Source organism: Eretmochelys imbricata, chromosome 1 (assembly GCF_965152235.1).
Source record: "Eretmochelys imbricata isolate rEreImb1 chromosome 1, rEreImb1.hap1, whole genome shotgun sequence".
NCBI lineage: Eukaryota > Metazoa > Chordata > Testudines > Cheloniidae > Eretmochelys > Eretmochelys imbricata.
This window is the reverse complement of record NC_135572.1, coordinates 51863157-51887617: the sequence shown is the minus strand read 5'-3', so window position 1 is coordinate 51887617 and position 24461 is coordinate 51863157. Positions and strand designations below refer to the sequence as shown.

Below are 24461 nucleotides of genomic sequence, written 5' to 3'. Positions count from 1 at the left end.
ACTGCACATTTTATCCGCCAAGTTAGTCCCAGACATCTAATAATAAAGTTGTGGCCTAATTAAACTCATATCTAATGTCTCTTGTCATTCTTTCGGCATAGCCAGACAGTCAGTCAGTTTATGTCAGTTGGCCTGCCTGCTGCACTGGCTCTCCCTCCACTCACTGCTTTGCACAATGTTTTTATTATGGCAAACCATATAAGTGGTGAAAAAAGACAGGACAATCCCAGAGGAATCAATTATAGAATTAAAGGAAAATATGGCTAGCAAGCTCTACTATCATTCAGAATTGGCACATAGATGGAAGTAGGGGCCATGGAGCCAATGCTTTGAAGTGGTGATAAAGATGCTTCTCTTCTTTTTTTCAGTTATACCAACAGTTTTAAAGCTGCAGCATTAGAACTGGTGCTGGTCAGAACATGGAATTTCTGTTCCATGGGAAATTCCGACATTTTGAAATTTATTTTCATTCCAAATGAGAACGAAAAGTCTATTTTTTGAAATTTCCCACAGGAAGGAAATTACAAACATTTTAGAGTAATAAAAACCAAAACTTTGTTTCAATAGCATCAAATTGCTTTGTTTCACTAATGTCAAAACACTTCATTTTGACAAGGAAACATGTTTCATTTCAATGAGGCAAAATACAGAATATTAAAGAAATATATTCAATAGAATATAACTACAGTATTAAAATAGATATTTTCATATATCAAAGTTGAAACACTACGAATCAAAACAAAACATTTTGACATAATTGAAACAAAACATTCCATTATCACATGAAATGATCAATTCAAAATAACTTGTTTATCTTTTAACTGTGGAAAATTTTATTGGAATTGACACATACCTCTGACAGGTTTCTATTATGATGAAACTGCATTTTCTGGTGGAACACTGTTGCACTGGAAATTTTTCAACCAGCTCTAATCAGAACATAACTGCTGGAACAGAGTTCTAGTTAAAAGTAAAGTTCTAGGATATATTCTGGATCCAAAGCGTTTCTTAATAAGCATTGCAACAGTATTGTTTCTAATGTGCTAGAGGAAAACATTATGACTTTTGCACTGGTTGCAATGGTTTAAAAACAAACTCCTTAGAAGATCATCTTTAATTATAAAATTGACATAGTTTGGTGTCTGAGCACTTCAAAGACTGATTTTATCCCTTTTATTATACAGTAATTAATTTGTTTGCTCTGCAAAGGTTTCTGTTTCTACTCGCCAATGTGGGCTCTTTTAGAAGTTTTGTACGGAATTTTCTTATTAACCATATTAAATGTTGTAAAACATCACCACTTAAAACACTACTGCAGTGTTGTGATTAATTGTTAAGCCACATCTAGAAAATAATAAAATAAATACATACATAAAATTGAACTGACTTGAAGGCTAGCAGTATTTTTCAGTTATTTTAATAACTATTTAGCATCCTCCCAGGATATTTTATAAATTTCATTTTTGCATTATTTTGGTTATTGCCTCTGAGTGATTTTGTTGTGCCACAAGAAAGACAACTAAAATAAAATTATAAAGTATGCTCACCTCATGTTTTCAGCTGAATCCTCTGGCATTGGAGCAACAGTCTGTACAGCTGGAAGGTTTTTACTGGTAGCACCATTCACAAAGCTAGAGGATGAAGAGGAAGAAGAAGATCCTGAATCCACTGCACCTGTAGCCAAAATAAATTTAGATTTTATTTCAGTTTGAAAAATAAAAATTTTAAAGGTTTTAAATACCATGGTATTTCCTGTCATGACAGTCTTTTTTAAAATAAGTAATAAATCTTATCAATTAAAAAAAAATAAAAGCGCTTTAACATATAAATAACAGAATGATTTACTATGGCTATATGTTTTTGATATTGCTCTGCATATATACAATTAAGTTATGTCTACTACTAAATTAGATAGCTGTATGTTACAAATTAGAATGTATTTTTACATAAAAATGAACGGAAACCACAGATCAAAGTACACTGTAACATAAAATGAAATGGCCTGAAAATAAGTAAGGACTCAGTCACTGAAATATACATAATTTAAAAAAAGGTTCAAAACAAAAATGTTCCTGCCTTCTAATTTCACTGCCTTTTTAATTATTTTTACAGATCAGTGATTAACTCTGCAATTAATGTTAGTATTTTATATAGCATTTTTCATTCTCAAAAGCCCTTTTACAAACATTAAATAGCTGTTCTGGAGAAAAATAAAAAATAAAAATGAGTCTTACCTCTTGTTCTCAATGATCCTAAAAATAAATTCCACAGGCTAAAATATTGTATGAGACAAACCATCATCAGAATGATAAAGCCATATTCATTATCGTTTTGAGTAGAGAATGAAAGTTATGTATATTTTCTTTTTTTAAAAATAAGTATCACATATACCTAGGGTGACTAGACGTCCTGATATTAGGAGCTTTTTCTTATATAGGACCCTATTACATCCCCCCTATACCCCGTCCTGATTTTTTCACACTTGCTATCTGGTCATCCTATATGCACCTCAGTTTACCTACTTGGTATTCTCTTGCCTGACTGCAATGCCATAACTCAAAAAAGGTTATACTGGAGGAAACTAAACAAGAGAGAATACCAATGGCCCTTGAGGAAACAATGGGGAAGCTATTAACTGGGGAACATCCCTACCTGACTCCAACCAAGCTGGAAAGGTTTACTTCTTTCCAGTTTAGGATCAAAGGGGATATTAAAATCCTAAAAGATGTTGCCCTAAAAAAAGAAGGTTTCAGAGTAGCAGCCGTGTTAGTCTGTATCTGCAAAAAGAAAAGGAGGACTTGTGTCACCTTAGAGACTAACCAATTTATTTGAGCATAAGCTTTGTGAGCTACAGCTCACTTCATCAGATGCATGTAGTGGAAAATACAGTGGGGAGATTTATATACACAGAGAACTTGAAACAACGGGTGTTACCGTACACACTGTAAGAAGAGTGATCAGGTAAGGTGAGCTCTTACCAGCAGGAGAGTGGCGGGGGGGGGGGGGGGAACCTTTTGTAGTGATAATCAAGGTGGGCCATTTCCAGCAGTTGACAAGAACATGTGAGGAACAGTATGTGTGTGTGTGTGTGGGGGGGGGGGGGGGAATAAACATGGGGAAATAGTTTTACTTTGTGTAATGACACATCCACTTCCAGTCTTTATCCAAGCCTAAGTTAATTGTATCCAGTTTGCAAATTAATTCCAATTCAGCAGTCTCTCATTGGAATCTGTTTTTGAAGTATTTTTTGTTGAAGAATTGCCACTTTTAGGTCTGTAATAGAGTGACCAGAGAGATTGAAGTATTCTCCGACTAGTTTTTGAATGTTATAATTCTTGACGTCTGATTTGTGTCCATTTATTCTTTTTACATAGGGACTGTCCAGTTTGGCCAATGTACATGGCAGAGGGCCATTGCTGGCACATGATGGCATATATCACATTGGTAGATGTGCAAGTGAACGAGCCTCTGATAGTGTGGCTGATGTGATTAGGCCCTATGATGGTGTCCCCTGAATAGATATGTGGACACAGCTGGCAACAGGCTTTGTTGCAAGGATAGGTTCCTGGGTTAGTGGACCTTATCTGATCACTCTCTTGTTACAGTGTGTATGGTAACACCCATTGTTTCATGTTCTCTGTGTATATAAATCTCCCCACTGTATTTTCCACTGCATGCATCCGATGAAGTGAGCTGTAGCTCACAAAAGCTTACACTCAAATAAATTTGTTAGTCTCTAAGTCTAAGTCTCAAGTACTCCTTTTTTTTAAAAAAAAAGGAGGTGGATTGTCAGAAGCTGTATAGGAAGGAGATGCTAACACAAACACAGAAACTGCAGTAAGCAGACTGTCTCTCCCAACCGAGAGGTAAATGTAACTGGGATGAAAGGAACTTACAATATAATATACACTATAATTAGCCACTGTCACAGGCTCCCAGAGGAAAAGGGCTTGCAGATGTCAAACCCAGTTGGGCATGTCCAGTTAAGACAGTTGGGAAACAGGATGGCTGTGCCCAGAGATCTAATCTAAGAGTGATAGGAGTGCATGGGGTACACACAGACAGGAGTCAAGGTACTAAAACCTGTCCCCAAAACGGTGCACTTTAGACATACTAATAAAGGTCTAAAATCGAAGCTTGTCCTGTGACAGTGGTGATAACAATGGGCTGTTGACTGTGATACGATGATTTGGAATGTGACAGCTTATTTTTGTATTTTGTTTTTTTAAATAATTGTCCTAAGGACCTTAGCACAGAATACTTTACTAAGATGAAGTTATATCCATGTGACATTTGTGGCATATGGTAAAAACTACAAGAAAGAGGATGTGGGGGACATCTAGAGTCTCTAAATGACTGAACAGAATTTTTCCCACCTCAGTAAACTATTGCTTAGTTCATTTTACAGTGTAGTATTTGTTTCACTGGCTTTTTACCAAGGGATTTTTAAACACCACAGCAAGTACATAAACTGGACAGCATCTGGATACTTTGGGCAAACATGCCTTAAGAACAGAACCATATAATTCATTATATTAATTATTGCAGATATGACTGAATCATCTGAACTGTAAATCCCACACTTCAGCTAATCCAATCACAAAAACAAAGCAAACCCCTCCCCCACAAAACCCCAAAGCAAACAAAAACAAAAACCATCATAACTTGACTCTCAATGTAAGCAACACTGTGATGAATATGTTTATATTTTCAATGCGTCAGATATATCCAATAGCTTCTGATTTGCAATTTATCATTGCCACATATACGCTTTTTAAAACATGGAAATTAAGTTCTACCTTTTGGAAATGGAGGGGGGCAAAGAACAGCTTTTAAACCATTTCCTGAGATCGGAGAGCTAGAATAAATGTTCATTCAGGTGAATTCAAGCATAAAAAGCTTTAGAAAAAAAGGAACAAGCCCAAAATAGCAATGAACTGCCTTACCCAAAGGTGAGTTAAGAACCTCAGTATATTTGTAGTTCTGAGGAATTAAATTGGTAAAATTTGCTGAAATAATTTCCAGTCACTATTTTCCCAAAAATCTGCTATGCATAGCCTGCTTAGACAAAAATGGGTATGATAAAAAGAAAACATAGAAGGTGCAGGGATAACTATGAAAAACTAACATTTACCCACAGTCAACACACTGTGGCATCTGATACTGCAGTATTTTCCTGTGCTGTACTTGGAATCATTGTGCTTTCTTAATAGCAATCACTGTACAAAGAAGAGCTACTCAGTTGATTTAAGGTATGGAGTGTTTAAAGTTATGATGTGAAGAATGAAGGTCTGAGGCCTAAAATATCATTTGGGGAAAAAATGTCAATATAGGACTGTCTTATGGTATATGGATACCTAAAACAAACAGAACTTGAACTAAACAGAAACAGGTAAACAAATAGAACTGTTTACAAAAGTGTTAATTTATAAAGCAGATTTTTTTCTCAAAAGATTAATTAACATTTCTACTGGCAAAGTCCTGTTAGTGAGAGTTAAAGGTAACCTGCAAAGGAAAAAAATTAGTGTATTTCCTATTTTATTTTATGAAGCAGAAAGAAGGCTGGGAAGATTTCTGCTGCCCCATTCCCCAGCCCTCTCCCCCCAAGCTAAAAAGATTTTATTTTTATCAACCCTTGACTTAAGTTGAGGAATGTTATATCTTTGAACTAACTCTCAAGTGCTTAGGTGCATTGTTATAAACAAACACTGTCCAATACCTATATCTATAAGTAAGAATAACTTCCTCTCTCAACTCTATTTCATTGCTCTGATATCTGTGATATGATATAATCCTACTCAGTCTCCAGTCATTCATAGTTTCTTCCAGGGTAGGCAGCCTCTGAACTTCTAATGTAACAAATAAAAATTAAAGCCCCACTCCCCTGTCCCAGCCCGGAACCCCCTCCTGCACCCCAAACTGCTCATCCCCGGCCTCACTCCAGAGCCCACACCCCCAGCTGGAGCCCACACCCCCTCTTGCAATCCAACCCCCTGGCCCAAGTGCAGGAAAATGAGCAAATGAGAGAGGGTGGGGGAGAGCAAGCAATGTAGTGAGGGGGGGATGGAGTGTATGAGGGTGGGGCCTCGGAGAAGGGGTAGGGCAGGGGCAAGGCCTCAGGGAATTGGCAAGGAAGGGCAAGGGCATTCAGTTTCTGCAAATAGAAAGTTGGCAACCCTAACTATAAGGAAACAAACAAGCCCCTACCTCTCTTTTTAAACCTTTACAGGTTATCTCTAAGGTGAAATTAAACTGTTACTTGAAGAATGATCCATGTTAACATCGATGGGTATTCATTGAAAGGCCTTATGACTTTTATTCACAAATACTAATATATAGATTTGGGGTCAAGAAGGAATATAAAACCTGTTCCACTCTAGGGTATATTAGCAGCACCGTAGTAGGGTTTTTACCTTATTGGGGTGTTAAATAGGGAATATCTACTAGCATTAAGTGTGTATATCCCCTACAAATATGCTATCACAGGAGAGAGGAGGCACTGGGGAAACTCATTCATTTCTGTTGTAATCCTCTATGTTTCTAAGACATCATTAGGACTATATCTTCATCTATATAAGGTGGAATAATTTTCTTAAACAATAATGGTGAGAATACACATACAGCAAGAGGAAATTATGTCCTTCATAGAGGACAAAAAGATATAATTGAGCTTTCAAGGTTTTTATTTTTAAAAAAGGTATAGTAAGAATAGAAAGGAGACAACTGAAGGGAAAAAAAAACGACAAAAAGAAAAAGATGAGGTTCACAAAAATATTTAAGGACGATACCTGTTGTATTAATCATACTTTTTGGTGTAGCAGCAAATATGTTTGGTGTAGTACCCGGTGGCAGAACACCTCCAGCACTGGCAGCTCCAACTGTGGTAACAGCTAGGCTGCCTGGAGGCGGTTTCTTTACAGGTACGACAACACTCCTGCAGAGAAAGAAACGTCAAGTTAATCCAACACCACAAAGAAGTGACGCAGGGGTTTGGTTTGTTTTTTTTAACCGCTTTTGATAAAAAATACATGAAGGATCATACAAATGTAGGGCTGGAAGGGGTCTTGAAAAGTCATCAAGTCCATGACCCTTGTGCTGAGGCAGGACCAAGTAAATTTAGATCGTCCCTGAGAGGTATTTGTCCAACTTGTTCTTAAAAACCTCCAGTGATGGGAATTCCAAAACTTCTCTTAGAAATCTATTCCAGAGGTTAACTACCCTTATGGTAGGAAAACTTTTCCTAACATAAAAAGTAAATCTCCTTTGCTGCAGATTAAGCACATTACTACTACTTCTACATTCAGTACACGAGCAGAATGATTGATCAATAATTTAACAATCACAGAGAACAGGTCCTCTTTGAAGAGTTATCAGCTCCCCGCTCAGCCTTCTTTTCTCAAGACTAAACATGCCCTGTTTTTTGTTAAACTTTCCTTCTAGGTCAGGTTTTTTAAAACCTTTTATCATTTTTTGTTGCTCTCCTTTGGACTCTTTCCAATTTATCCACATTTTTTCTATAGTGTGACATCCAGACTGCTTCAGCTGAGGCCTCACCAGTGCCGAATAGAGCAGAACAATTACCTCCCATGTCTTACGTATGACTCTGCTGTTAATATACCCCAGAATGATATTAACCTTTCTTATAACAGCATCACATTGTTGACTTGTGTTCAATTTGTGATCCACTACAACCCCCAGATCTTCTTCAGGAGTAATACCACCCAGCGAGTTTTTCCTCATTTTGTAGTTGTGCATTTGATTTTTCCTTCCTAAAGGAAGTACTTTACACTTATCTTTATTGAATTTAATCTTGTTGATTTCAGACTACTTATCCAATTTGTCAAGGTCATTTTGAATTCTAATCCTGTTCTCTAAAGTGATTGCAACCCTCCACCCCCATCTTTGCGTCAACTACAAATTTTATAAACATTCTACACTCCATTATTCAAGTACAAGTGAAAATACTGAATGGTACCAGACCCATGGGACCCCGCTAGATACGCTCTCCCAGTTTGACAGTAAACCATTGATAACTACTCTTCGAGTAGTTTTTCAACAAGTTGTGCACCTGCCTTATAGTAATTTAATCTAGAGTGCATTTCCCTAGTTTTCTTATGAGAATATCACATGGAACTGTGCTAAAAGCCTTACTAAAATCAAGATATATCATGTTTACTGCTTCTCCCCTATCCATTAGGACAGTAACTCTGTCAAAGAAGGAAATTAGGTTGGTTTGGCTTGATTTGTTCTTGACAAATCCACGCTGGCTATTCCTTATAACCCCTACTGTCCTTTAGGTTCTTACAAAGTGATTGTTTAATAATTTGTTCCAGTATATGTCCTAGTATCCAAGTTAGGATGACTGATCTGTAATTCCCCAGGTCCTTTTGTTCACCTTTTTAAAGACAGGTACTATATTAGCCCTTCTCCAGTCCTCTAGGACTTCATCCATTCCTCATGAGATAATTACAAATGGTTCCGAGATTGCTTCAGTTAGTTCCTTAAGTACCTTAGGATGAATTTCATCAGGCCCTGATGAGTTGAATACATCTAGCTTATCTAAATATTCTTTAACCAGTTCTTTCCCTATTTTGGTTCGTTCTCCCTTGCTGTTAATATTAATTGTTTTGAGTAGATGGTCACCACTAACTTTTTTAGTGAAGAGTAAAGCAAACTAGGAATAATTATACCTAAATATTTTCTTAACTTTTATGGGATAATGCGGTCTAGTTGACCAAGCATGAAATTGAGAGCTAGGAACTTCCAAATTCTAATCCAGGTCCTGCCACTGTATGGTCATAAGAATCTCAATTAATCTCTGTTTTACTTGCAACACCTGTAAAATGAAAATATCTCCTCTTTCATAAGGATGTTGTGAGGTCTAATAATTTATAGCACTTTGAATTTTCAAATTGCTTTATAAGTGCAAATACTGCAATTATTGAGGCAATGCAGTATATACTGCTAGTGCACATCTGTACAATCTTAGATGAAACTGAAATTGAATAGATGCCATTATATGGTCTTATCAAAGCCATCAAAATTACAGTTATTATAGAGAATATATGAATATAGGACCTGATTCTCCACTGCCCTGCACCTGGTGCAGTCAACTATACCTATCAAAAGCAGTGTAAATGTACCAATCAGAGTTCTGCACTCATACTTGAAGTGGTGTTTTATATCCACTTTGCTCTCAACAGCGCCAAGGAGTAAACTGAAAACACAATGTGCAAGACAGTAAAGACTCAAGCCCACAGTGTATATAATATACTTAACTTTATTCATTTAAAATTAAATTTCTAAATTTAAAATTTATAAATCAAAAAAAGCTTGTTGCAGTATTAAGACTTTATAAACTTTAAAAGAAAAAGAACGTATAGCCCATATACAAGCAGTGATTATTGTACTGATACAAGTACATATTCATCACATCTGAAGACAGTATTTGTCTTCATCCTACTTGTAACTAAATGTCCTGATATATACAGTTCAAAATAAAAAACGGAATATACCAAAGGGACATTTAAATAGTGCTTTTCTTAACAAGAGGTCTCTGTCTGGCAGAAATGAAATCTGTCTACTTTTAATGTCTCTCTCTTCATTTTATAAAAAGACTATTTCTGTGGCCCCTGCTTCATAACAAAACTAGAAAGTGAAGAACAAATCTGAAACAGAAGGGATTTTTAAATGCAAGAAAAAGAAAAAAAAAGATGCTTATCATTTTTATTATACCCACATGCTTTTTTTTTTCTGAACACATGCACTTCATTTTTCAACTAAAATAGGCATAATATTGTAGTACTGAAATAAAAGAACAAAAGAATGTAGCTATTTAGGGTAATATGTCAGCTTCCTGGCTACAGTTCTGCACTTCAGAAAGTGCTTTTAGTAAGGATTTCTCAGTAAACCTGACAAGATTCTTTCAGAAAAAAAGTGTGTTTTAAGAAGAAAGGGTAGATAGATCTCTGATTCTCATTTATTAAGTAAATGAGGTCCAAGGTTAACTTATAGACCAATATTTCACCTCCCCTTACAAAAAAATACTTTAAAATATTTCACCTCAGAATTTGTTTTTATTCAGGACAGCCCAACTTTCTGGTTGGGGAATTCACCCTTCCGGTCTGCTGACAAAAAAGGAGAAGGATTTTTAATCAAACTACAATAGTCTCAAAGGACTCTTTGGGTTGGTATGTTTTTAAAAAGGCCTCCTTCCAATGGTTTGACTTCGAGGTTGAGTAGGATACAGAAGAGAACAGACCTTTAGGAAACCCTATGTATACTAAGTCTAACCCAGAAAGTCAAATACAATTAGAATGGATGTTTGTTTACTGTCTATGTCCAACAGAAGTCATTAAGCAGTGTGGCCTGTGCTGTGTCTGTGCCTCATTTAAACCTAAAACTCAACTGGGAATGCTGACAGGTGTCACATGCACTTGCAGATAGTGATTTGCTAAGTTCTCAGTCATCTTGCTTAGAAACAGAAGATTAGACACTGGGTAGTACTGGAGAGATAGGTTGCATCAAGAGTCGGTTTCATTAGTACCAAGCTTGAGTAAATGTGGGTGACAGACCCCTCTCTTTCAACGACACTGACCATAGGGTCAACAAACTTGATAGTAGTATCAACCTGTTAGTAGCATCCCAGGGGCTCTCAGCTATCCTTTAATATCCAGGGCCATCATGTGTCAGAGTTGTCAGTGGAGAGTCAGATTTCCTGTGCAGTACTGTGCCACGTTCTGAGAAAGGGTGCTGTGTGCCATCTGAATGTGACTGTTGAAAGCTGGAGACTAGAGTAGCCATTTCAGACATGCATGATTATTTCTGTAAAAATAGGCCAAGATAGTTCCACAGAGAAGGTACAGGAATTTAAAGTATTGGTTGTGCCTTTCCCTCTCCATATCTGTAAGTATTTTCTGCTTTTGGTGTTGAAAATCTATCCTTCATGTTTTTTCGTGACAGGTCATCTGAGAATATCTATAATCTGTGGGATAATGAGAGTGGGAAGGGCATGTTTCTACCTTGTATGCCTTTAGATCTGTGTGACTTAACTTCTTTGCCTGGTAGGATTTTCCGTGAGAATTTTTAAGAAGGTAGCTGGGAACACACATTCTATGGTGGGCAATCAAAATTGGGCCTTTTGCTTGCTAAGAAGGGGGAAAGAGCTCAGATATCAGCTAAGAGAAAATGATTGTCTGATCAGGATGCAGTGCACATGAATTGATGCCTTCTTTGAAAGCAAGAGAAAAGATAGTCATGTGGTTAACAGACTGACTGGCAGCTCAGGAGATCTGGGTTCCCTGCCTCTGTAAATAGATTTCCTACCTGGGCTTTGAACCATCTCTCTGTGCCTCAGTTCACCATTTGTAAACATGTGATACTGCCCTAACTCATAGGGATGTCGTGAGGGTAGATCCACGAAAGCCTGGAAGATGCTCTAACACTACGGTGATGGAGACATACAAGTACTAGAAGCATAAGTCTTACTTAATAAGTGGCCAGGTGTCCCTCACTAAATGTTGGCCATCTGGGTCAGCGGTCACTTTTCAAAGATAGAAGAATACATGTTCTTCAGTCTCTATGGCTTTGAATTGTATGTTCAGTCCAAATTTCATCAAGACAGAGGTCAGATGCCATTTCTTGGGTCTTCGAGGCTCTCTGTTTTTGATTATTTTGTTTGCAAAGTGGGCCAGGAGCTCTTGATTTCACACAAGACTGGGGTCTTACCACAGGTCCCAGGACCATTCAGTTTCTCCCTCTGCTGAACAACAGTCTTCACCACTACCACCCTACAGTATCTATTGCAGGAGTCCCGGCATGGTTACGGCTCCCTTTCTCCTCCTCATCTATGTGAAGAGAAGCAGCGTTTGTTGATGCTAAGCTCTCACATAGCAGCATCCATGACTAATGCTCTAGTTGCCTATGAAAATATACCATGCTGGCTTCCCATAGAATGCTGAGACATGTTAAAGGTCTCGGTCCTAAGTACTCAATGGCCTGAGTCTAGCCTACCTAAAAGATAATCTGAAGGTCTGGGTCACAGACTGTGTCCAATAATTCCACTCCTCCTCCATAATGGAACTTCCTACTGTAAGGGTAAAGCTAATCTGTGCAGGACTCTGAACTTTCTTGGCATGTAGTCTGAGACTGTGGGACAAACTCACATAGGAATTAAGGACCATTACAAACTTCAACATCTGCGAATTAAGGACCATTACAAACCTCAACATCTGCTCCTGCAATTATGCAATCTTGCCTTGTCTAACATAAACACTAAGCTGTATGTACATTTAAACAAACACACACAAACAACCCCTCAACCAAAATCCTACCACAACAACACATGACAACACATACACAATTTTCCCATTGGGGAGAGGATGAGAGAAGGAACAAACCACACTATAGAGGTTAGTCACATTGCTTAATGCATCATTGGAAGGCACTCAAATACCATGGTAATGAGAGCAGTATAAGAACGTATATAAAATAAAACAGGGCAGTGTATCAGCATTGTCAGAGGCCCAGTTTGTTTTGTCTCCTTCCAGGCCTGGACTGCACAGTGGGCCTCTCTTGCACTTTAAAGGTGTGACATCAAAAAGTGCTTTGTGTTGGCCTAACTTTGCTCCCATTGAAGACAATAAGCGTTTTGCAATTAGCCACTATGGGAGCAGAGGCCAAAAGTGAGCATTTTTCAAAATCACACCCAGAATCTGTTTAGTGATGTAGTGAGAAATTACATTCTAACATATAATTTAAATGCTTCATTCTGGTTACTGGATCATATGCTCCATTGTGGTGCTCCCAACTGGGTCTTTCCTCTATATTGTCAACAAAGATCTTGTAAGATCTGGAAGTGTCTGCTAGGCCAGCAGTCCTTTTTATATCTTGCAGCCTGTGGGACTTTTTCAGGTGAATGTCTTCAGAACCCTCTAAAACAATTCTGATCCCCAGAACTTCCAGAATGTATGACTGGTAAATTTGCTGAGATCTTACAATGGGCAAAACAGGATCTCAGAAAAGATAGAAAGATATGCTAGATTAAAAGATTGCTGAATCTTAGGAAAGGAAAGAACAGTCCAGAATTGAAACACAGGAATTGCCATTCTGGATCAGACTTGAAGTCCACCTAGGCCAGTTATGGCTCCGGGGAAGCTGTGCCTTTGACCCATCACTCAGTCTCTCATTAAGCATCCTTCCATTTTACAGGCCCATATCTGTACTACACTTACAATCCTGCGACTGACCCCACTTTTAGTCTGCATACCCAGGTCACAGGACACTATATCCTCAGGTTCTGGCACCTGCTCTAGACTTTTTTCAGGACCTGTGACCAGTATGAAAATGGAGTGTCAGAAAACAAAAAAAAAAGGAGTACTAGTGGCAGCTTAGAGACTAACCAATTTATTGAGCATAAGATTCCATGAGCTACAGCTCACTTCATCCAAAGCTTATGCTCAAATAAATTGGTTACTCTCTAAGGTGCCACTAGTACTCCTTTTCTTTTTGCGAATACAGACTAACACGGCTGCTACTCTGAAACCTGTCAGAAAACAGTTTGTTCAAAACAAATTACTATTTATCTGTCCATATGAACATAAATGGAGAGGAAGGGGGTTAAAACCACTAAGGGCTTACTCTCTTTGCAGGATACATCCCTAGTGGTCTAATATATGTGAACCAATCTATGTGAGAGATACGGGATAGATGATCAAAGTCACTGATATTTCTTGATATGATAAAGTACATAGTACCTCCTGAATTTCTAAATGAACTTGGCACTAAAGAGGTGTCTCAAAGCATCAAAACATGCAGTTCTAGACATGTTAGCACATTCAAACACAGCGTGATAAAACAGGGTAAAACCATTACATGCCTATGGAATAAAGCTCGATAATTTGGAAATAGAGGAGTGACAAACTGCGAAGTTTTAGCGACCAAGTGCTCAGACTGTTCTTATTGATATATTGTTATGTACTGGTACATATGAAAGACCATAAAAAAAGGGTAATGATAAATGGTAATTTTATCAGGTTATAAGGGTGGATGTGAATGGGCTGGAAATGTGCATCCAATAGAAAGCGGTGAAGGTGGGTTGGTGAAGGGTTGCTTGATTTTTTTATTTTATTTATTTTTTAAGTGAGCTGTAAGGGATATTAATACCATGGAAATTATATTCTCAGGTATACCTCTATGAGGTGGTGACACAACACTGAAGAAATAAAAAATTTAAAAGGGGGATAAGAAAGTTATGAAACAGGAAGGAAACAAAATAAGTCAGCAAAAAAATAAACTAATATATTTAGTGGAAAATAATCAAAAAATCAATAATAGTGCAAGTTGAAATGCAATAATTTGGCCAAAACCAATAATTTGGCTAGTAAAAGGTGCATATATACAATATTGCAATAAAACAAGATGACAAAAAAGCCAGTGTGATTTTGAGTGCATATCCAGTGGCACAATGCTACATACTGTCCTTTGGAGAAGCAATAAAAATAATTATCATAGAATCATAGAATATCAGGGTTGGAAGGGACCCCTGAAGGTCATCTAGTCCAACCCCCTGCTCGAAGCAGGACCAATTCCCAGTTAAATCATCCCAGCCAGGGCTTTGTCAAGCCTGACCTTAAAAACTTCCAAGGAAGGAGATTCCACCACCTCCCTAGGCAACGCATTCCAGTGTTTCACCACCCTCTTAGTGAAAAAGTTTTTCCTAATATCCAATCTAAACCTCCCCCACTGCAACTTGAGACCATTACTCCTCGTTCTGTCATCTGCTACCATTGAGAACAGTCTAGAGCCATCCTCTTTGGAACCCCCTTTCAGGTAGTTGAAAGCAGCTATCAAATCCCCCCTCATTCTTCTCTTCTGCAGGCTAAACAATCCCAGCTCCCTCAGCCTCTCCTCATAAGTCATGTGTTCTAGACCCCTAATCATTTTTGTTGCCCTTCGCTGGACTCTCTCCAATTTATCCACATCCTTCTTGTAGTGTGGGGCCCAAAACTGGACACAGTACTCCAGATGAGGCCTCACCAATGTCGAATAGAGGGGGACGATCACGTCCCTCGATCTGCTCGCTATGCCCCTACTTATACATCCCAAAATGCCATTGGCCTTCTTGGCAACAAGGGCACACTGCTGACTCATATCCAGCTTCTCGTCCACTGTCACCCCTAGGTCCTTTTCCGCAGAACTGCTGCCTAGCCATTCGGTCCCTAGTCTGTAGCGATGCATTGGATTCTTCCGTCCTAAGTGCAGGACCCTGCACTTATCGTTATTGAACCTCATCAGATTTCTTTTGGCCCAATCCTCCAATTTGTCTAGGTCCTTCTGTATCCTATCCCTCCCCTCCAGCGTATCTACCACTCCTCCCAGTTTAGTATCGTCCGCAAATTTGCTGAGAGTGCAATCCACACCATCCTCCAGATCATTTATGAAGATATTGAACAAAACTGGCCCCAGGACCGACCCCTGGGGCACTCCACTTGACACCGGCTGCCAACTAGACATGGAGCCATTGATCACTACCCGTTGAGCCCGACAATCTAGCCAGCTTTCTACCCACCCTATAGTGCATTCATCCAGCCCATACTTCCTTAACTTGCTGACAAGAATACTGTGGGAGACCGTGTCAAAAGCTTTGCTAAAGTCAAGAAAATTAAGGGCTGGAGGGACTGAATTATGAGGAAAGACTGAAAGACCTAAATGCATGTAACTTGATAAATGATGACTAAGGGGAATATGATAATATTACAAATATTTGAAGGATGTAAATATCAAGGAAGGAACAGAATTACAGTATTTAAGGTTTTCTCCAAGGGGATACGCCTTCACATACTGGAATAAAAATAAGCTGCTGGACTACCATAATAGTGGTGATGGGTGCTACTGCGGTACTCATGGGCAAGCTCAATCAAAAGGCAGTGACATAATCACAGTGGATCATCAGAGTATTCCCAGCACCTTTCTTACCACACACAAGGCACATATGACTGTGGAGAAGCGTATATTGCCTTCTTCAATTGTGTCTTTCATTTTAAAAAAAATCTGATTTGGGGGTCAAAACCAATTTTTTTCCTTCTATTTTTAGTTTTTCAATTACCCCCCCCCTTTTTTTTTTAACAAAACCAAATAGTTTAATGAACATTTCTATTCTGTTGAAAAAACTATCTTCCATCAAAAACATTTAAATGGAAAATTGTAAACCAGGAAAACTAAATGCAGGGCTTTAGAATTGAAGGGCCATTTAAATCTCAAACAGCTTTATTATGGTAACACTATAACTCAGTACGTACTCACAGCCAAAATATGTGCAAGAGGGGAAACAATGAAATGGCTACCAAATCTCTCCACTTACTATCCCATTTATCTTTTCTTACACCCAGAAAGAAAATCTGTTTTTATATAATATTACTTTATAATTTCACCTGAAGATTTAGGGTGACTTAAATGGGAACAGAGCTAGGACAACATTAAGAACTTTTGCAAGTACGATTTCTTCAAAATGACTTTTCAGCTGATGGGAACATTTTGGAAATGATAAAGTATATGAGAAAGTTCATTTTACCTGATCTGAGTGTACTTGTACTCTCTACACCAATAAAGATACAGTACATAATTGTGTTTACAAGTGTCCTTTAATCCACAATTACCCTTTGAATTCACACCCACTTTTTCTTCTCCTTCAACCAATTAGAAACTGTTCAAATTGGAAGCTGAGTAAGGATTTTGGGCTAGAATTTTAACGATATTTAAGCACCTAAAGACTGAGAGGCCTACTGGCCAGATTTTAGTTTTTGTTTTTTATTAAATTAGGTGCCCAAAGATGCAGATTGGTGCCTAATGGGATTTTCAGAAGTACACAGGTTCCCATCTCCCATTGATTTCAGTGGGAGTTTGGCAACTAGACGCCTACAAAATTGGGACATCTGGTCACCCTATTTACAGATCTGTGGTATATGTGCAAGCTGCACACTGCTATCCTACCCAAAGAGAGATTATCTGGCATTCAAACCAACTGAATGATGTTGAACAGCAGCAAAAATGTCAGACTGCTTTCTCATTTGTTCCAAGACTTCAAAATATAGGAATTTCTGCATAAATACAGATGCAGAAATGCTTTTTATTAAAATGACTCTCCAAAGTATGGAATGTTTATAGCACTCATTACACAATTTAAAAAGAAAAGGAGTACTTAGAGAGGTGCCACAAGTACTCCTTTTCTTTTTGCAGATACAGACTAACATGGCTGCTACTCAAACAATTTAAAAAGAAATCCATAAAGCACAAAAGCAAGATGTCTCGAAACTTCAGTAATTTCTGTTTAGGAACTTTCTAGCAGGAAGACTAGTAATGTATCAAACAAACTGCAGAATATGAGCACCACATAGAATCACTCGAACAGTTTCACAATGCTCAGTGTCCTCGACTGATTATTTCTGGTGTGCCAAACCACATTTAGAAAATATATTCTGATACTAGTAATAATTAGAACTGAGTGTTATGGTTTTTTTGCCATCAAAAAGATGAGAATGGAAGAAAATTACTGGCACGTTATGTTCCATTACAATTATAAGTCTAGGACAGATAACCCTCCGTGCTTGCCTCTAAACATGTCACCCTGGACGTTATTTTCAAGGAGTTCAGTTTGATGTTAAAAGACATGTCATAACTTTGAGAATCCAGGCTCCAGTGTCCCAGAAATCTGTTTATATAGCTCATAATGTAATTACAGCTACCTTAACACAGATGAGGCAGAAGGCAGCAATATATTGAAAACTAATTGAAAAATGCAGTTGTCCAGAAGCACTTGCAGAGAAGAGGTCTCTGAAAAGCTACGCAAAGCTTCAGAGTTTGAAGTGAAATTTTTGATGTTGTCACTCTCAATCTATTGAATGGCTGACAGACAATCAAACCCGTCTGGCTGGCTGGCAGTTCATTTTGCTGGCAGGTGGCAAACAATTAGACACACCAATTTGTGCCTCCTGATGACATTAAAGCATGAAACTAAGTTGTATGCAGGGCCTAGTGATTTGTGTGAAAGCATTTCAAAAATAATACTCTTTGCCGTGGCAACTCATTTCAGACTGCCACCTCCCATTATAGCTTTGAGCAGTGAAGATGACAGGCTTGAGTTACGTGCAGCGCAAGGCCGCTTCTGTTCAATCCGTCATCAGCACCCCTCGAGACCTCAATCCCCTCCTTTCATCAATATCACCTCATCATTTACATTCGATAGTACTTGACCTGCTGCATACATTAACTACACAGAAGTCCCATTTGATAAAATGTGCTGGAACATGTTTTGTGCTTTTACATTTCATTTATAGTTATACAAGTTCTAAGAAATAATGCCCTGCAACACACATATACGTTATTCTGAGCAAGTACCATTTTGTTATAAAAAAATAAATATTCAGTGTTATAAATACTGTTTTGGATAATAAAAGTGAACACTGCTTTGAACTTTATTTACATGAGTTTTGGTAAATTTTCATTTGACCCCAATATATATAAGAGGTTGCAATTTAAAAAAAAAATTGCTTTAAAAGCACACAGCTCTTCAAAGAATAGTTTGTTAATTATTTTACCATTATTTGAGTGATTTCTTTCATAAGAATCACCATAACCAACAGTGTAAGAAATATATATCTTGTACCACATGGTAATGTACATCAGCTTTCAAAGAAAATACCGTGTAAAATATCAATTATCTCCAATTTCTTAAATAAGCTGATAAACAATACAAATCTATTACAGATGTTCCAACAAATAATTAGTTCAATACTTTCCTTCTAGACAAAAAAGGGCTTTAGGTATAGCCCGGAAACACCAGGACAGAGAACAACTAGGCTGCAATTTACTTCAATCTTTCAAAGATAATGGAGGAAGAACAGGAGGAAAAAATTCACAAAGCATTACAACCTAAAATACAGATGTATTGTTTCTAAGTGGCTCTCTTAATGCATTTAAATGCCCATCTCTTACATATACTTTTAAATCTACTATCAGGTGTTTCTTAGCCCATGGGTTGTAACCCTCAAAACAGGTTTCAGGAAAGTCATGGTGACACTCTCTTTTTCTCCATTTTATAGTCTTTCATTAATTTTTTTAGAAAAAAAACAAGATGTCTCCATGGCCTATGTCTCCTTATAGCTAGTAGGATAACACTGAAAACATGAACGAAGTGCAAACTGATGCCATGATACCTGCCTGAACCTGCAGGCAGCCCACATTAATACCTTTGGATATGACTGCTCCATTCATCTCTGCCTAGGCCCTGTGGACTCTGATACTGCAGCCATGACATTTCGCATTTTTTCCAAATTGTCATGGAATCCAGTATTTTTCTATTTTGTCATACACAACATTATGGTTTGTCTCCCTGCCCTGCTGGGACCTCCCTGCAGCTGTCTTTTGATCACTCAGTTGGAAGTTAATTAGATTACAATGCATGTTCCCTAGACTTCCATGGAACCAGGCAGCAGGGTGTCTTTTTTCCTCTCTTCTATGGATCTATCTCTTGAAGCTTTCCCCTATGGCAGATTTAGATCAAAGCTTGCACCAGAATGTTTTTCAGCAACCACAATACCTCAAAGAAGCCATTGCAGCAGATGACAAGGGAACGTGGGCAGGCATACAACCATTGAAAGCAGGGAGCACTGAGCTATTTGGGGACCAAGAATCCATCTTTACAAAAGAAAACCTTTGGATTCTTCTAGTGAAAATTTATGGGTTTACAAAATCAGAAGACAGTTTTAATAGCAATATCATATACACAAAAACTCTGAGCATTTCCCAGCAACACCAAGTGTAATAGCCAAAGCTGCCCAGCCTCACATAACTGGGCAAAAAACTGAATGCTCCCTGAGCCTCAGATGGGGGAAATCTGCTGCTACCAGTCAAATCAAAGCTGTTCACTTTTTCCAGTGACTAATATAATAGCTGCAAGAACTGCTGTTTAGCCAAGTAAGGACAACTAGTACTACTTAGTACAAGTGAATGAAGATACAGGTGTGTCTTCTTTTGCCAGCTTTTAATATCTATCTAGTATGAGTGGGAAGGAATCAAACACAAGAACTTCCTCTTTTCCTGTCCACTGACAGGATATGCTATATTCCTTGGTGAATACGACTCTGCTGTTACAAAATACTTCACTGATCAGCACCGGCCTTCTCTGAATTATTCTTTCTAGAGGTGGAATGTGGTATGTGTCAAACTAGAATTTGTCAACGTGTATCAGGAGCAGAGTCTTGTTGCAACCACTCTGCCCTTCCCATATTAATAAGTGGGAGGGAGCCCTCAGCTAACGGGTGTCCCAGGACATGCCTGATGAGGATAAGTTGTGTGCGGGGGTGTTGGTATAGAAAAGATTGAGAACCACTGATCTACACTGGGACTAAATCCTGAGATAACAATCTGCTTTGACTAGCAGGCAGTGTATTCAAAGATTGGGACTCAGTCTTTTCAGTCACTCTCTTTCACTGGGCTCTCTTGCTGCTCAAGGGATGGAGTAAACTGCACCACACATAAACACAGTGCAGCACATGCTGTCAAGTGCAGTGGTACAGCCATGCCACCCAGCACAGTAAGGGGTAGAGCCAATGGTCTGCCCATTTTCTCATTCCATTACATCCCATCTCCCCCACAGGCACCTCTCACACACCTGTGCCACAGCATTAGCCAGGACACAGTTTGACCCTGTAGTAACAAGAAAATAAAACCAACAAATCCTTAATAAAGTTATTAAAAAGCTGACAATTGCATATAACCTTAGCTCCTGAATCTGTACTGAGAACCATTAATGTAGATGCACAAGTTCACCTGGAGTCTCACTGAAATTAACAGGACTCTGTGAGTGAAGATTCTGATGAAGGCTTAGAGCCCACATGCAGTGTTACAATCAAAAAGGGAAATTAATGTTAAAGTTTGAGTGTTTACTATTTCTTAAGCAACTATCATGTAATTTGTAGTGTACATCAATGGTTCCCAAACTTTTCTGCATCACGCCCCCTTTTTAATTGTCACGCCCCCCACCTCTCCTTTACCATCATCCAACCACCCTTTTAACAAATTCAGTTTGTAATTTAAAATTTAAAACAAACACAAACTTGGTATACATTTTTTTTTAATTTAAAATTAAAAATAAGCACAAATAGTTTTTCTTGGCTCAAAAATTTAATAAAATGTAATTTAAAATAAGAAATAGCATGAACAAAACAAATTTAATGTGAAGGATGATGCTGCATTTTCTTCACGAGTTGGGGAATCCTAGTTTTGAAAGATGAAAGTGCACAATGCAAATCGTTTTTGACATCCAGTCGATTTCTTTATTTTGTTTATTATTATGACTAAACTTGAAAAGCTTTTTTCACAGAGGTACACAGATGAAAATGGAAGAATAATGGTGCTTCTTCTCCAACTTTTGGGTAAACTGTGAAATATTTTATCCAAAATTCCTCCAGGCTTAAGTTTTTGAAAATATCTTTCGCACTTGAATCGTATTTCATTCTGAGTGCTTATTCTTGCAATACTTCTGGCAATGAATCCACATCAATGTTGAACAGATTACGTGCTAATTTATGAACGGGGTTGCCAGAAAAGTTGTCTGGAAAATAGCGGATGAATTCATCAACAAGGCAGTCCAGACGAAACACGGTTTTGTTCTTCGCATCTGCTTTACAAAGTTCTTGGAAACCTTCATTTTCAAAGAGTGATGAAAATGTTGGAAAAGACAAAAAGTTAGGCATCTGAGCTTGCATTCGACATTTCCAAAGCTTGATTTTTTTCCGTAAATGCTTTGATGGCATTGTGGTGCACTATAATGTTTGCAGCATTGTTTCCTTGCAGCTTCAAATTGAGATTGTTCAAAGATTCAAAAATGTCCACAAGGTATGCCAGTGAAAGTTGAAACGTGTGGTCCGTAAACACACAATATAACTCTCCTTTTTTCTGTTGCTTCAGGAAAATTTCCGCTTTGTCTTTCAGTACAAATAATCTCGAAAGCATATTCCCTTTGGAAAGCCATCATACCTCCATGTGAAACAAAAGAATTTTATGATCCGCTCCCAAATCCAAACAAAGAGCTGCAAAAAGTTTCGTATTTAAAGCGCTGTTCTTCACAAAATGGACAATTTTGATGGCAAAATTCAACAAGTCAAGTAGGTCATCTGGAAGGGTTTTAGCAGCCAACACTTGTCTGTGTATGACGCAGTGAGCCGCGGTTATGGCTGGATTTTTTTCTTTCACCAATGTTACAACTCCAGAGCGAGAGCCACATATCGCTGGAGCACCATCTGTGCATACGCCAACCAGTTTTCCCCCTGAAAGTCCATTTTCTTCAAAAAAAGTCAGAAATCATTTTCATAACATCAGAAGCCTATGATGTGGTTGTCAATTCCTCTGAAAAAAGCAGTTCTTCTTTCACAGTTCCATCGTTAATTAATCGAATGTAGACGAGCAACTGACAGCATTGTGCTACATCAGTGGTATCGTCACACTGAATTGCAAAAAAGGAGAAGTTTTCACTGCCTCTACAACTTGAAGTTTTAAATCTTTTGCCTTATCGATTCAACGTTTCACGGAATTGTCGGAAAGTGAAATTTCCGCTATTTTTTTCTTGCTTTCGGCACCAAGCACAATATCAGCTGCTTTCAACAAGCAAGAGTTTCTCCTATTATGTGCGCTTTCTTGGCTTTAGCGATGAGCAATGACAGTTCATAAGATGCTTCTACCACTTTGGCCGACGCTTGATGAAAAGCTACAGTAGCGTCCTGCCTCACACATTTTAAAGTTTGAAGTTTAGCAGCAAAACACTCTTTTGGTTTGTCTTTCAAAGCCCTGCGGTTCTTTGTCAAGTGTCGCTCAAGAAGACTAGATCTCAATGAATCATTACTAGAACTGTGTGGCATACTATGCATTGAGGATGATCTCTCCAGTTTTTTCTCCATGACGGTGAAACCATACTTAATGTAGTCTTCACCATACTTCCTTTTCTTAATCATAGCCATAATATACTAATAAAAAAATCTATAAAATAATTTTCCTGATTTGTGAATAATAACTGACGCAAGTTAATTTGAGTTATCCCAAATGTATATTTACTACTACTATTATGTACAGATGTGTGCTGCCCTATATATACCCCACCACCAGTCTGGCAAGTAGCCGGTCTTGCGCAGTGAGTGGTGGAGGTAACCACTGCCATGATAGAACAGTCTCAAACACTCTTGCAAGTGAGCTAGGAAGTTTTAAGAAGTTCCACTACTTTCTACATCATTCTTTGGCCTCCCCGCAAACTGAAACGGCACTCCAACACATTGAAAGGCAAAGAAATAAAAAATATTTGCATTTTGTGGTATGAAATTAAAACATTGCAGTAATATACTTGTATTTATAGTTGTATTTTTATTATTGTACTTTGTTATACCTTTATTCTTGTCTACTTGTATTCATAATAAAAATGAGAAGATTTTTAATACTTTATTGTAGTTAAATAATATAGTCCTGTAATTGGACAATTTTATGAATAGTTATAATTATGTATACAGAATATGTATAATTTATTGTCTGTTGGTCTATTACAGGGGTGGGCAAACTTTTTGGCCCAAAGGCCACATCAGGGTTGCACACTGGTATGGAGGGCTGGGTAGGGAAGGCTGTGCCTCCCCAAACAGCCTGGCCCCTGCCCCCTCCCACTTTCTGCCCCCTGACAGCCCCCCTCAGAACCCCGACACATCCAACCCCCCCAATCCTTGTCCCATGATCGCCCCCTCCCGGGACCCCACCCCCTATCCAACCCTCCTCACCTCCCCACTCCCCAGCCCATTACCATGCCACACAGAGCAGCAGGACAGACTTATTGGAAAACCTGGAAAGTGGGCAGGTGCAAGCTGTGTTGCCCGTGCTGCCCGCATGGCTGCAGAGGAAGGGGGACAGCGGGGGAGGGGCCAGGGGCTAGCCTCTCCACCAAGAGCTCAAGGGCTGGGCAACACGGTCCCGCGGGCCGTAGTTTGCCCACCTCTGGTCTATTAAATAAATAAACAAACAAATAAAAAAATGTTTACACTAATAAAAAAATTTCGTTATGAAAATTTCACAGCCTCGTACCCCCCTTGGAATTTCTTCACGCCCCCCCAGGGGGGCACACCTGCCAGTTTGGGAACCAATGGTGTACATGCTGTACTGCTCAATGTAAAAGAAAACAGCTTTGAATATATTTGAGAATATGATGGTTGCTCACACAGAAAAAATCTCCAACAATACAAGGTTTTTCATCTATTCCCCCCCTTGAAACCAACCCAAATTACCATATGTAAGTTGATGAATGGAAAAAAAAAAGCTTCTTCCTAATAAACTAGGCAATACATAGACTCTCTCTCTCTCTCTCTCTCTGAAATGATCAAAAGAACTAAGATATTTTTGGGAAGACCACATTCCCTTTTTGATATTCCAGTCCC

At 38.4% G+C, this 24461-nt stretch overlaps 1 protein-coding gene across 5 annotated transcripts in view; it reads right to left on the bottom strand.

Moving 5' to 3' along the window:
- NBEA (neurobeachin) overlaps positions 1–24461 on the bottom strand; it is an 843583-nt gene that overhangs the window by 435542 nt on the left and 383580 nt on the right. For all 5 annotated transcript variants that reach the window (XM_077806446.1, XM_077806437.1, XM_077806454.1 and 2 more), the window contains 2 exons: positions 6789–6934; positions 1548–1674 (listed from right to left, as the gene is read on the bottom strand). In XM_077806446.1, coding sequence (XP_077662572.1) covers positions 1548–1674; positions 6789–6934 — 273 coding nt within the window. The remainder of the gene's footprint in view (positions 1–1547; positions 1675–6788; positions 6935–24461) is intronic.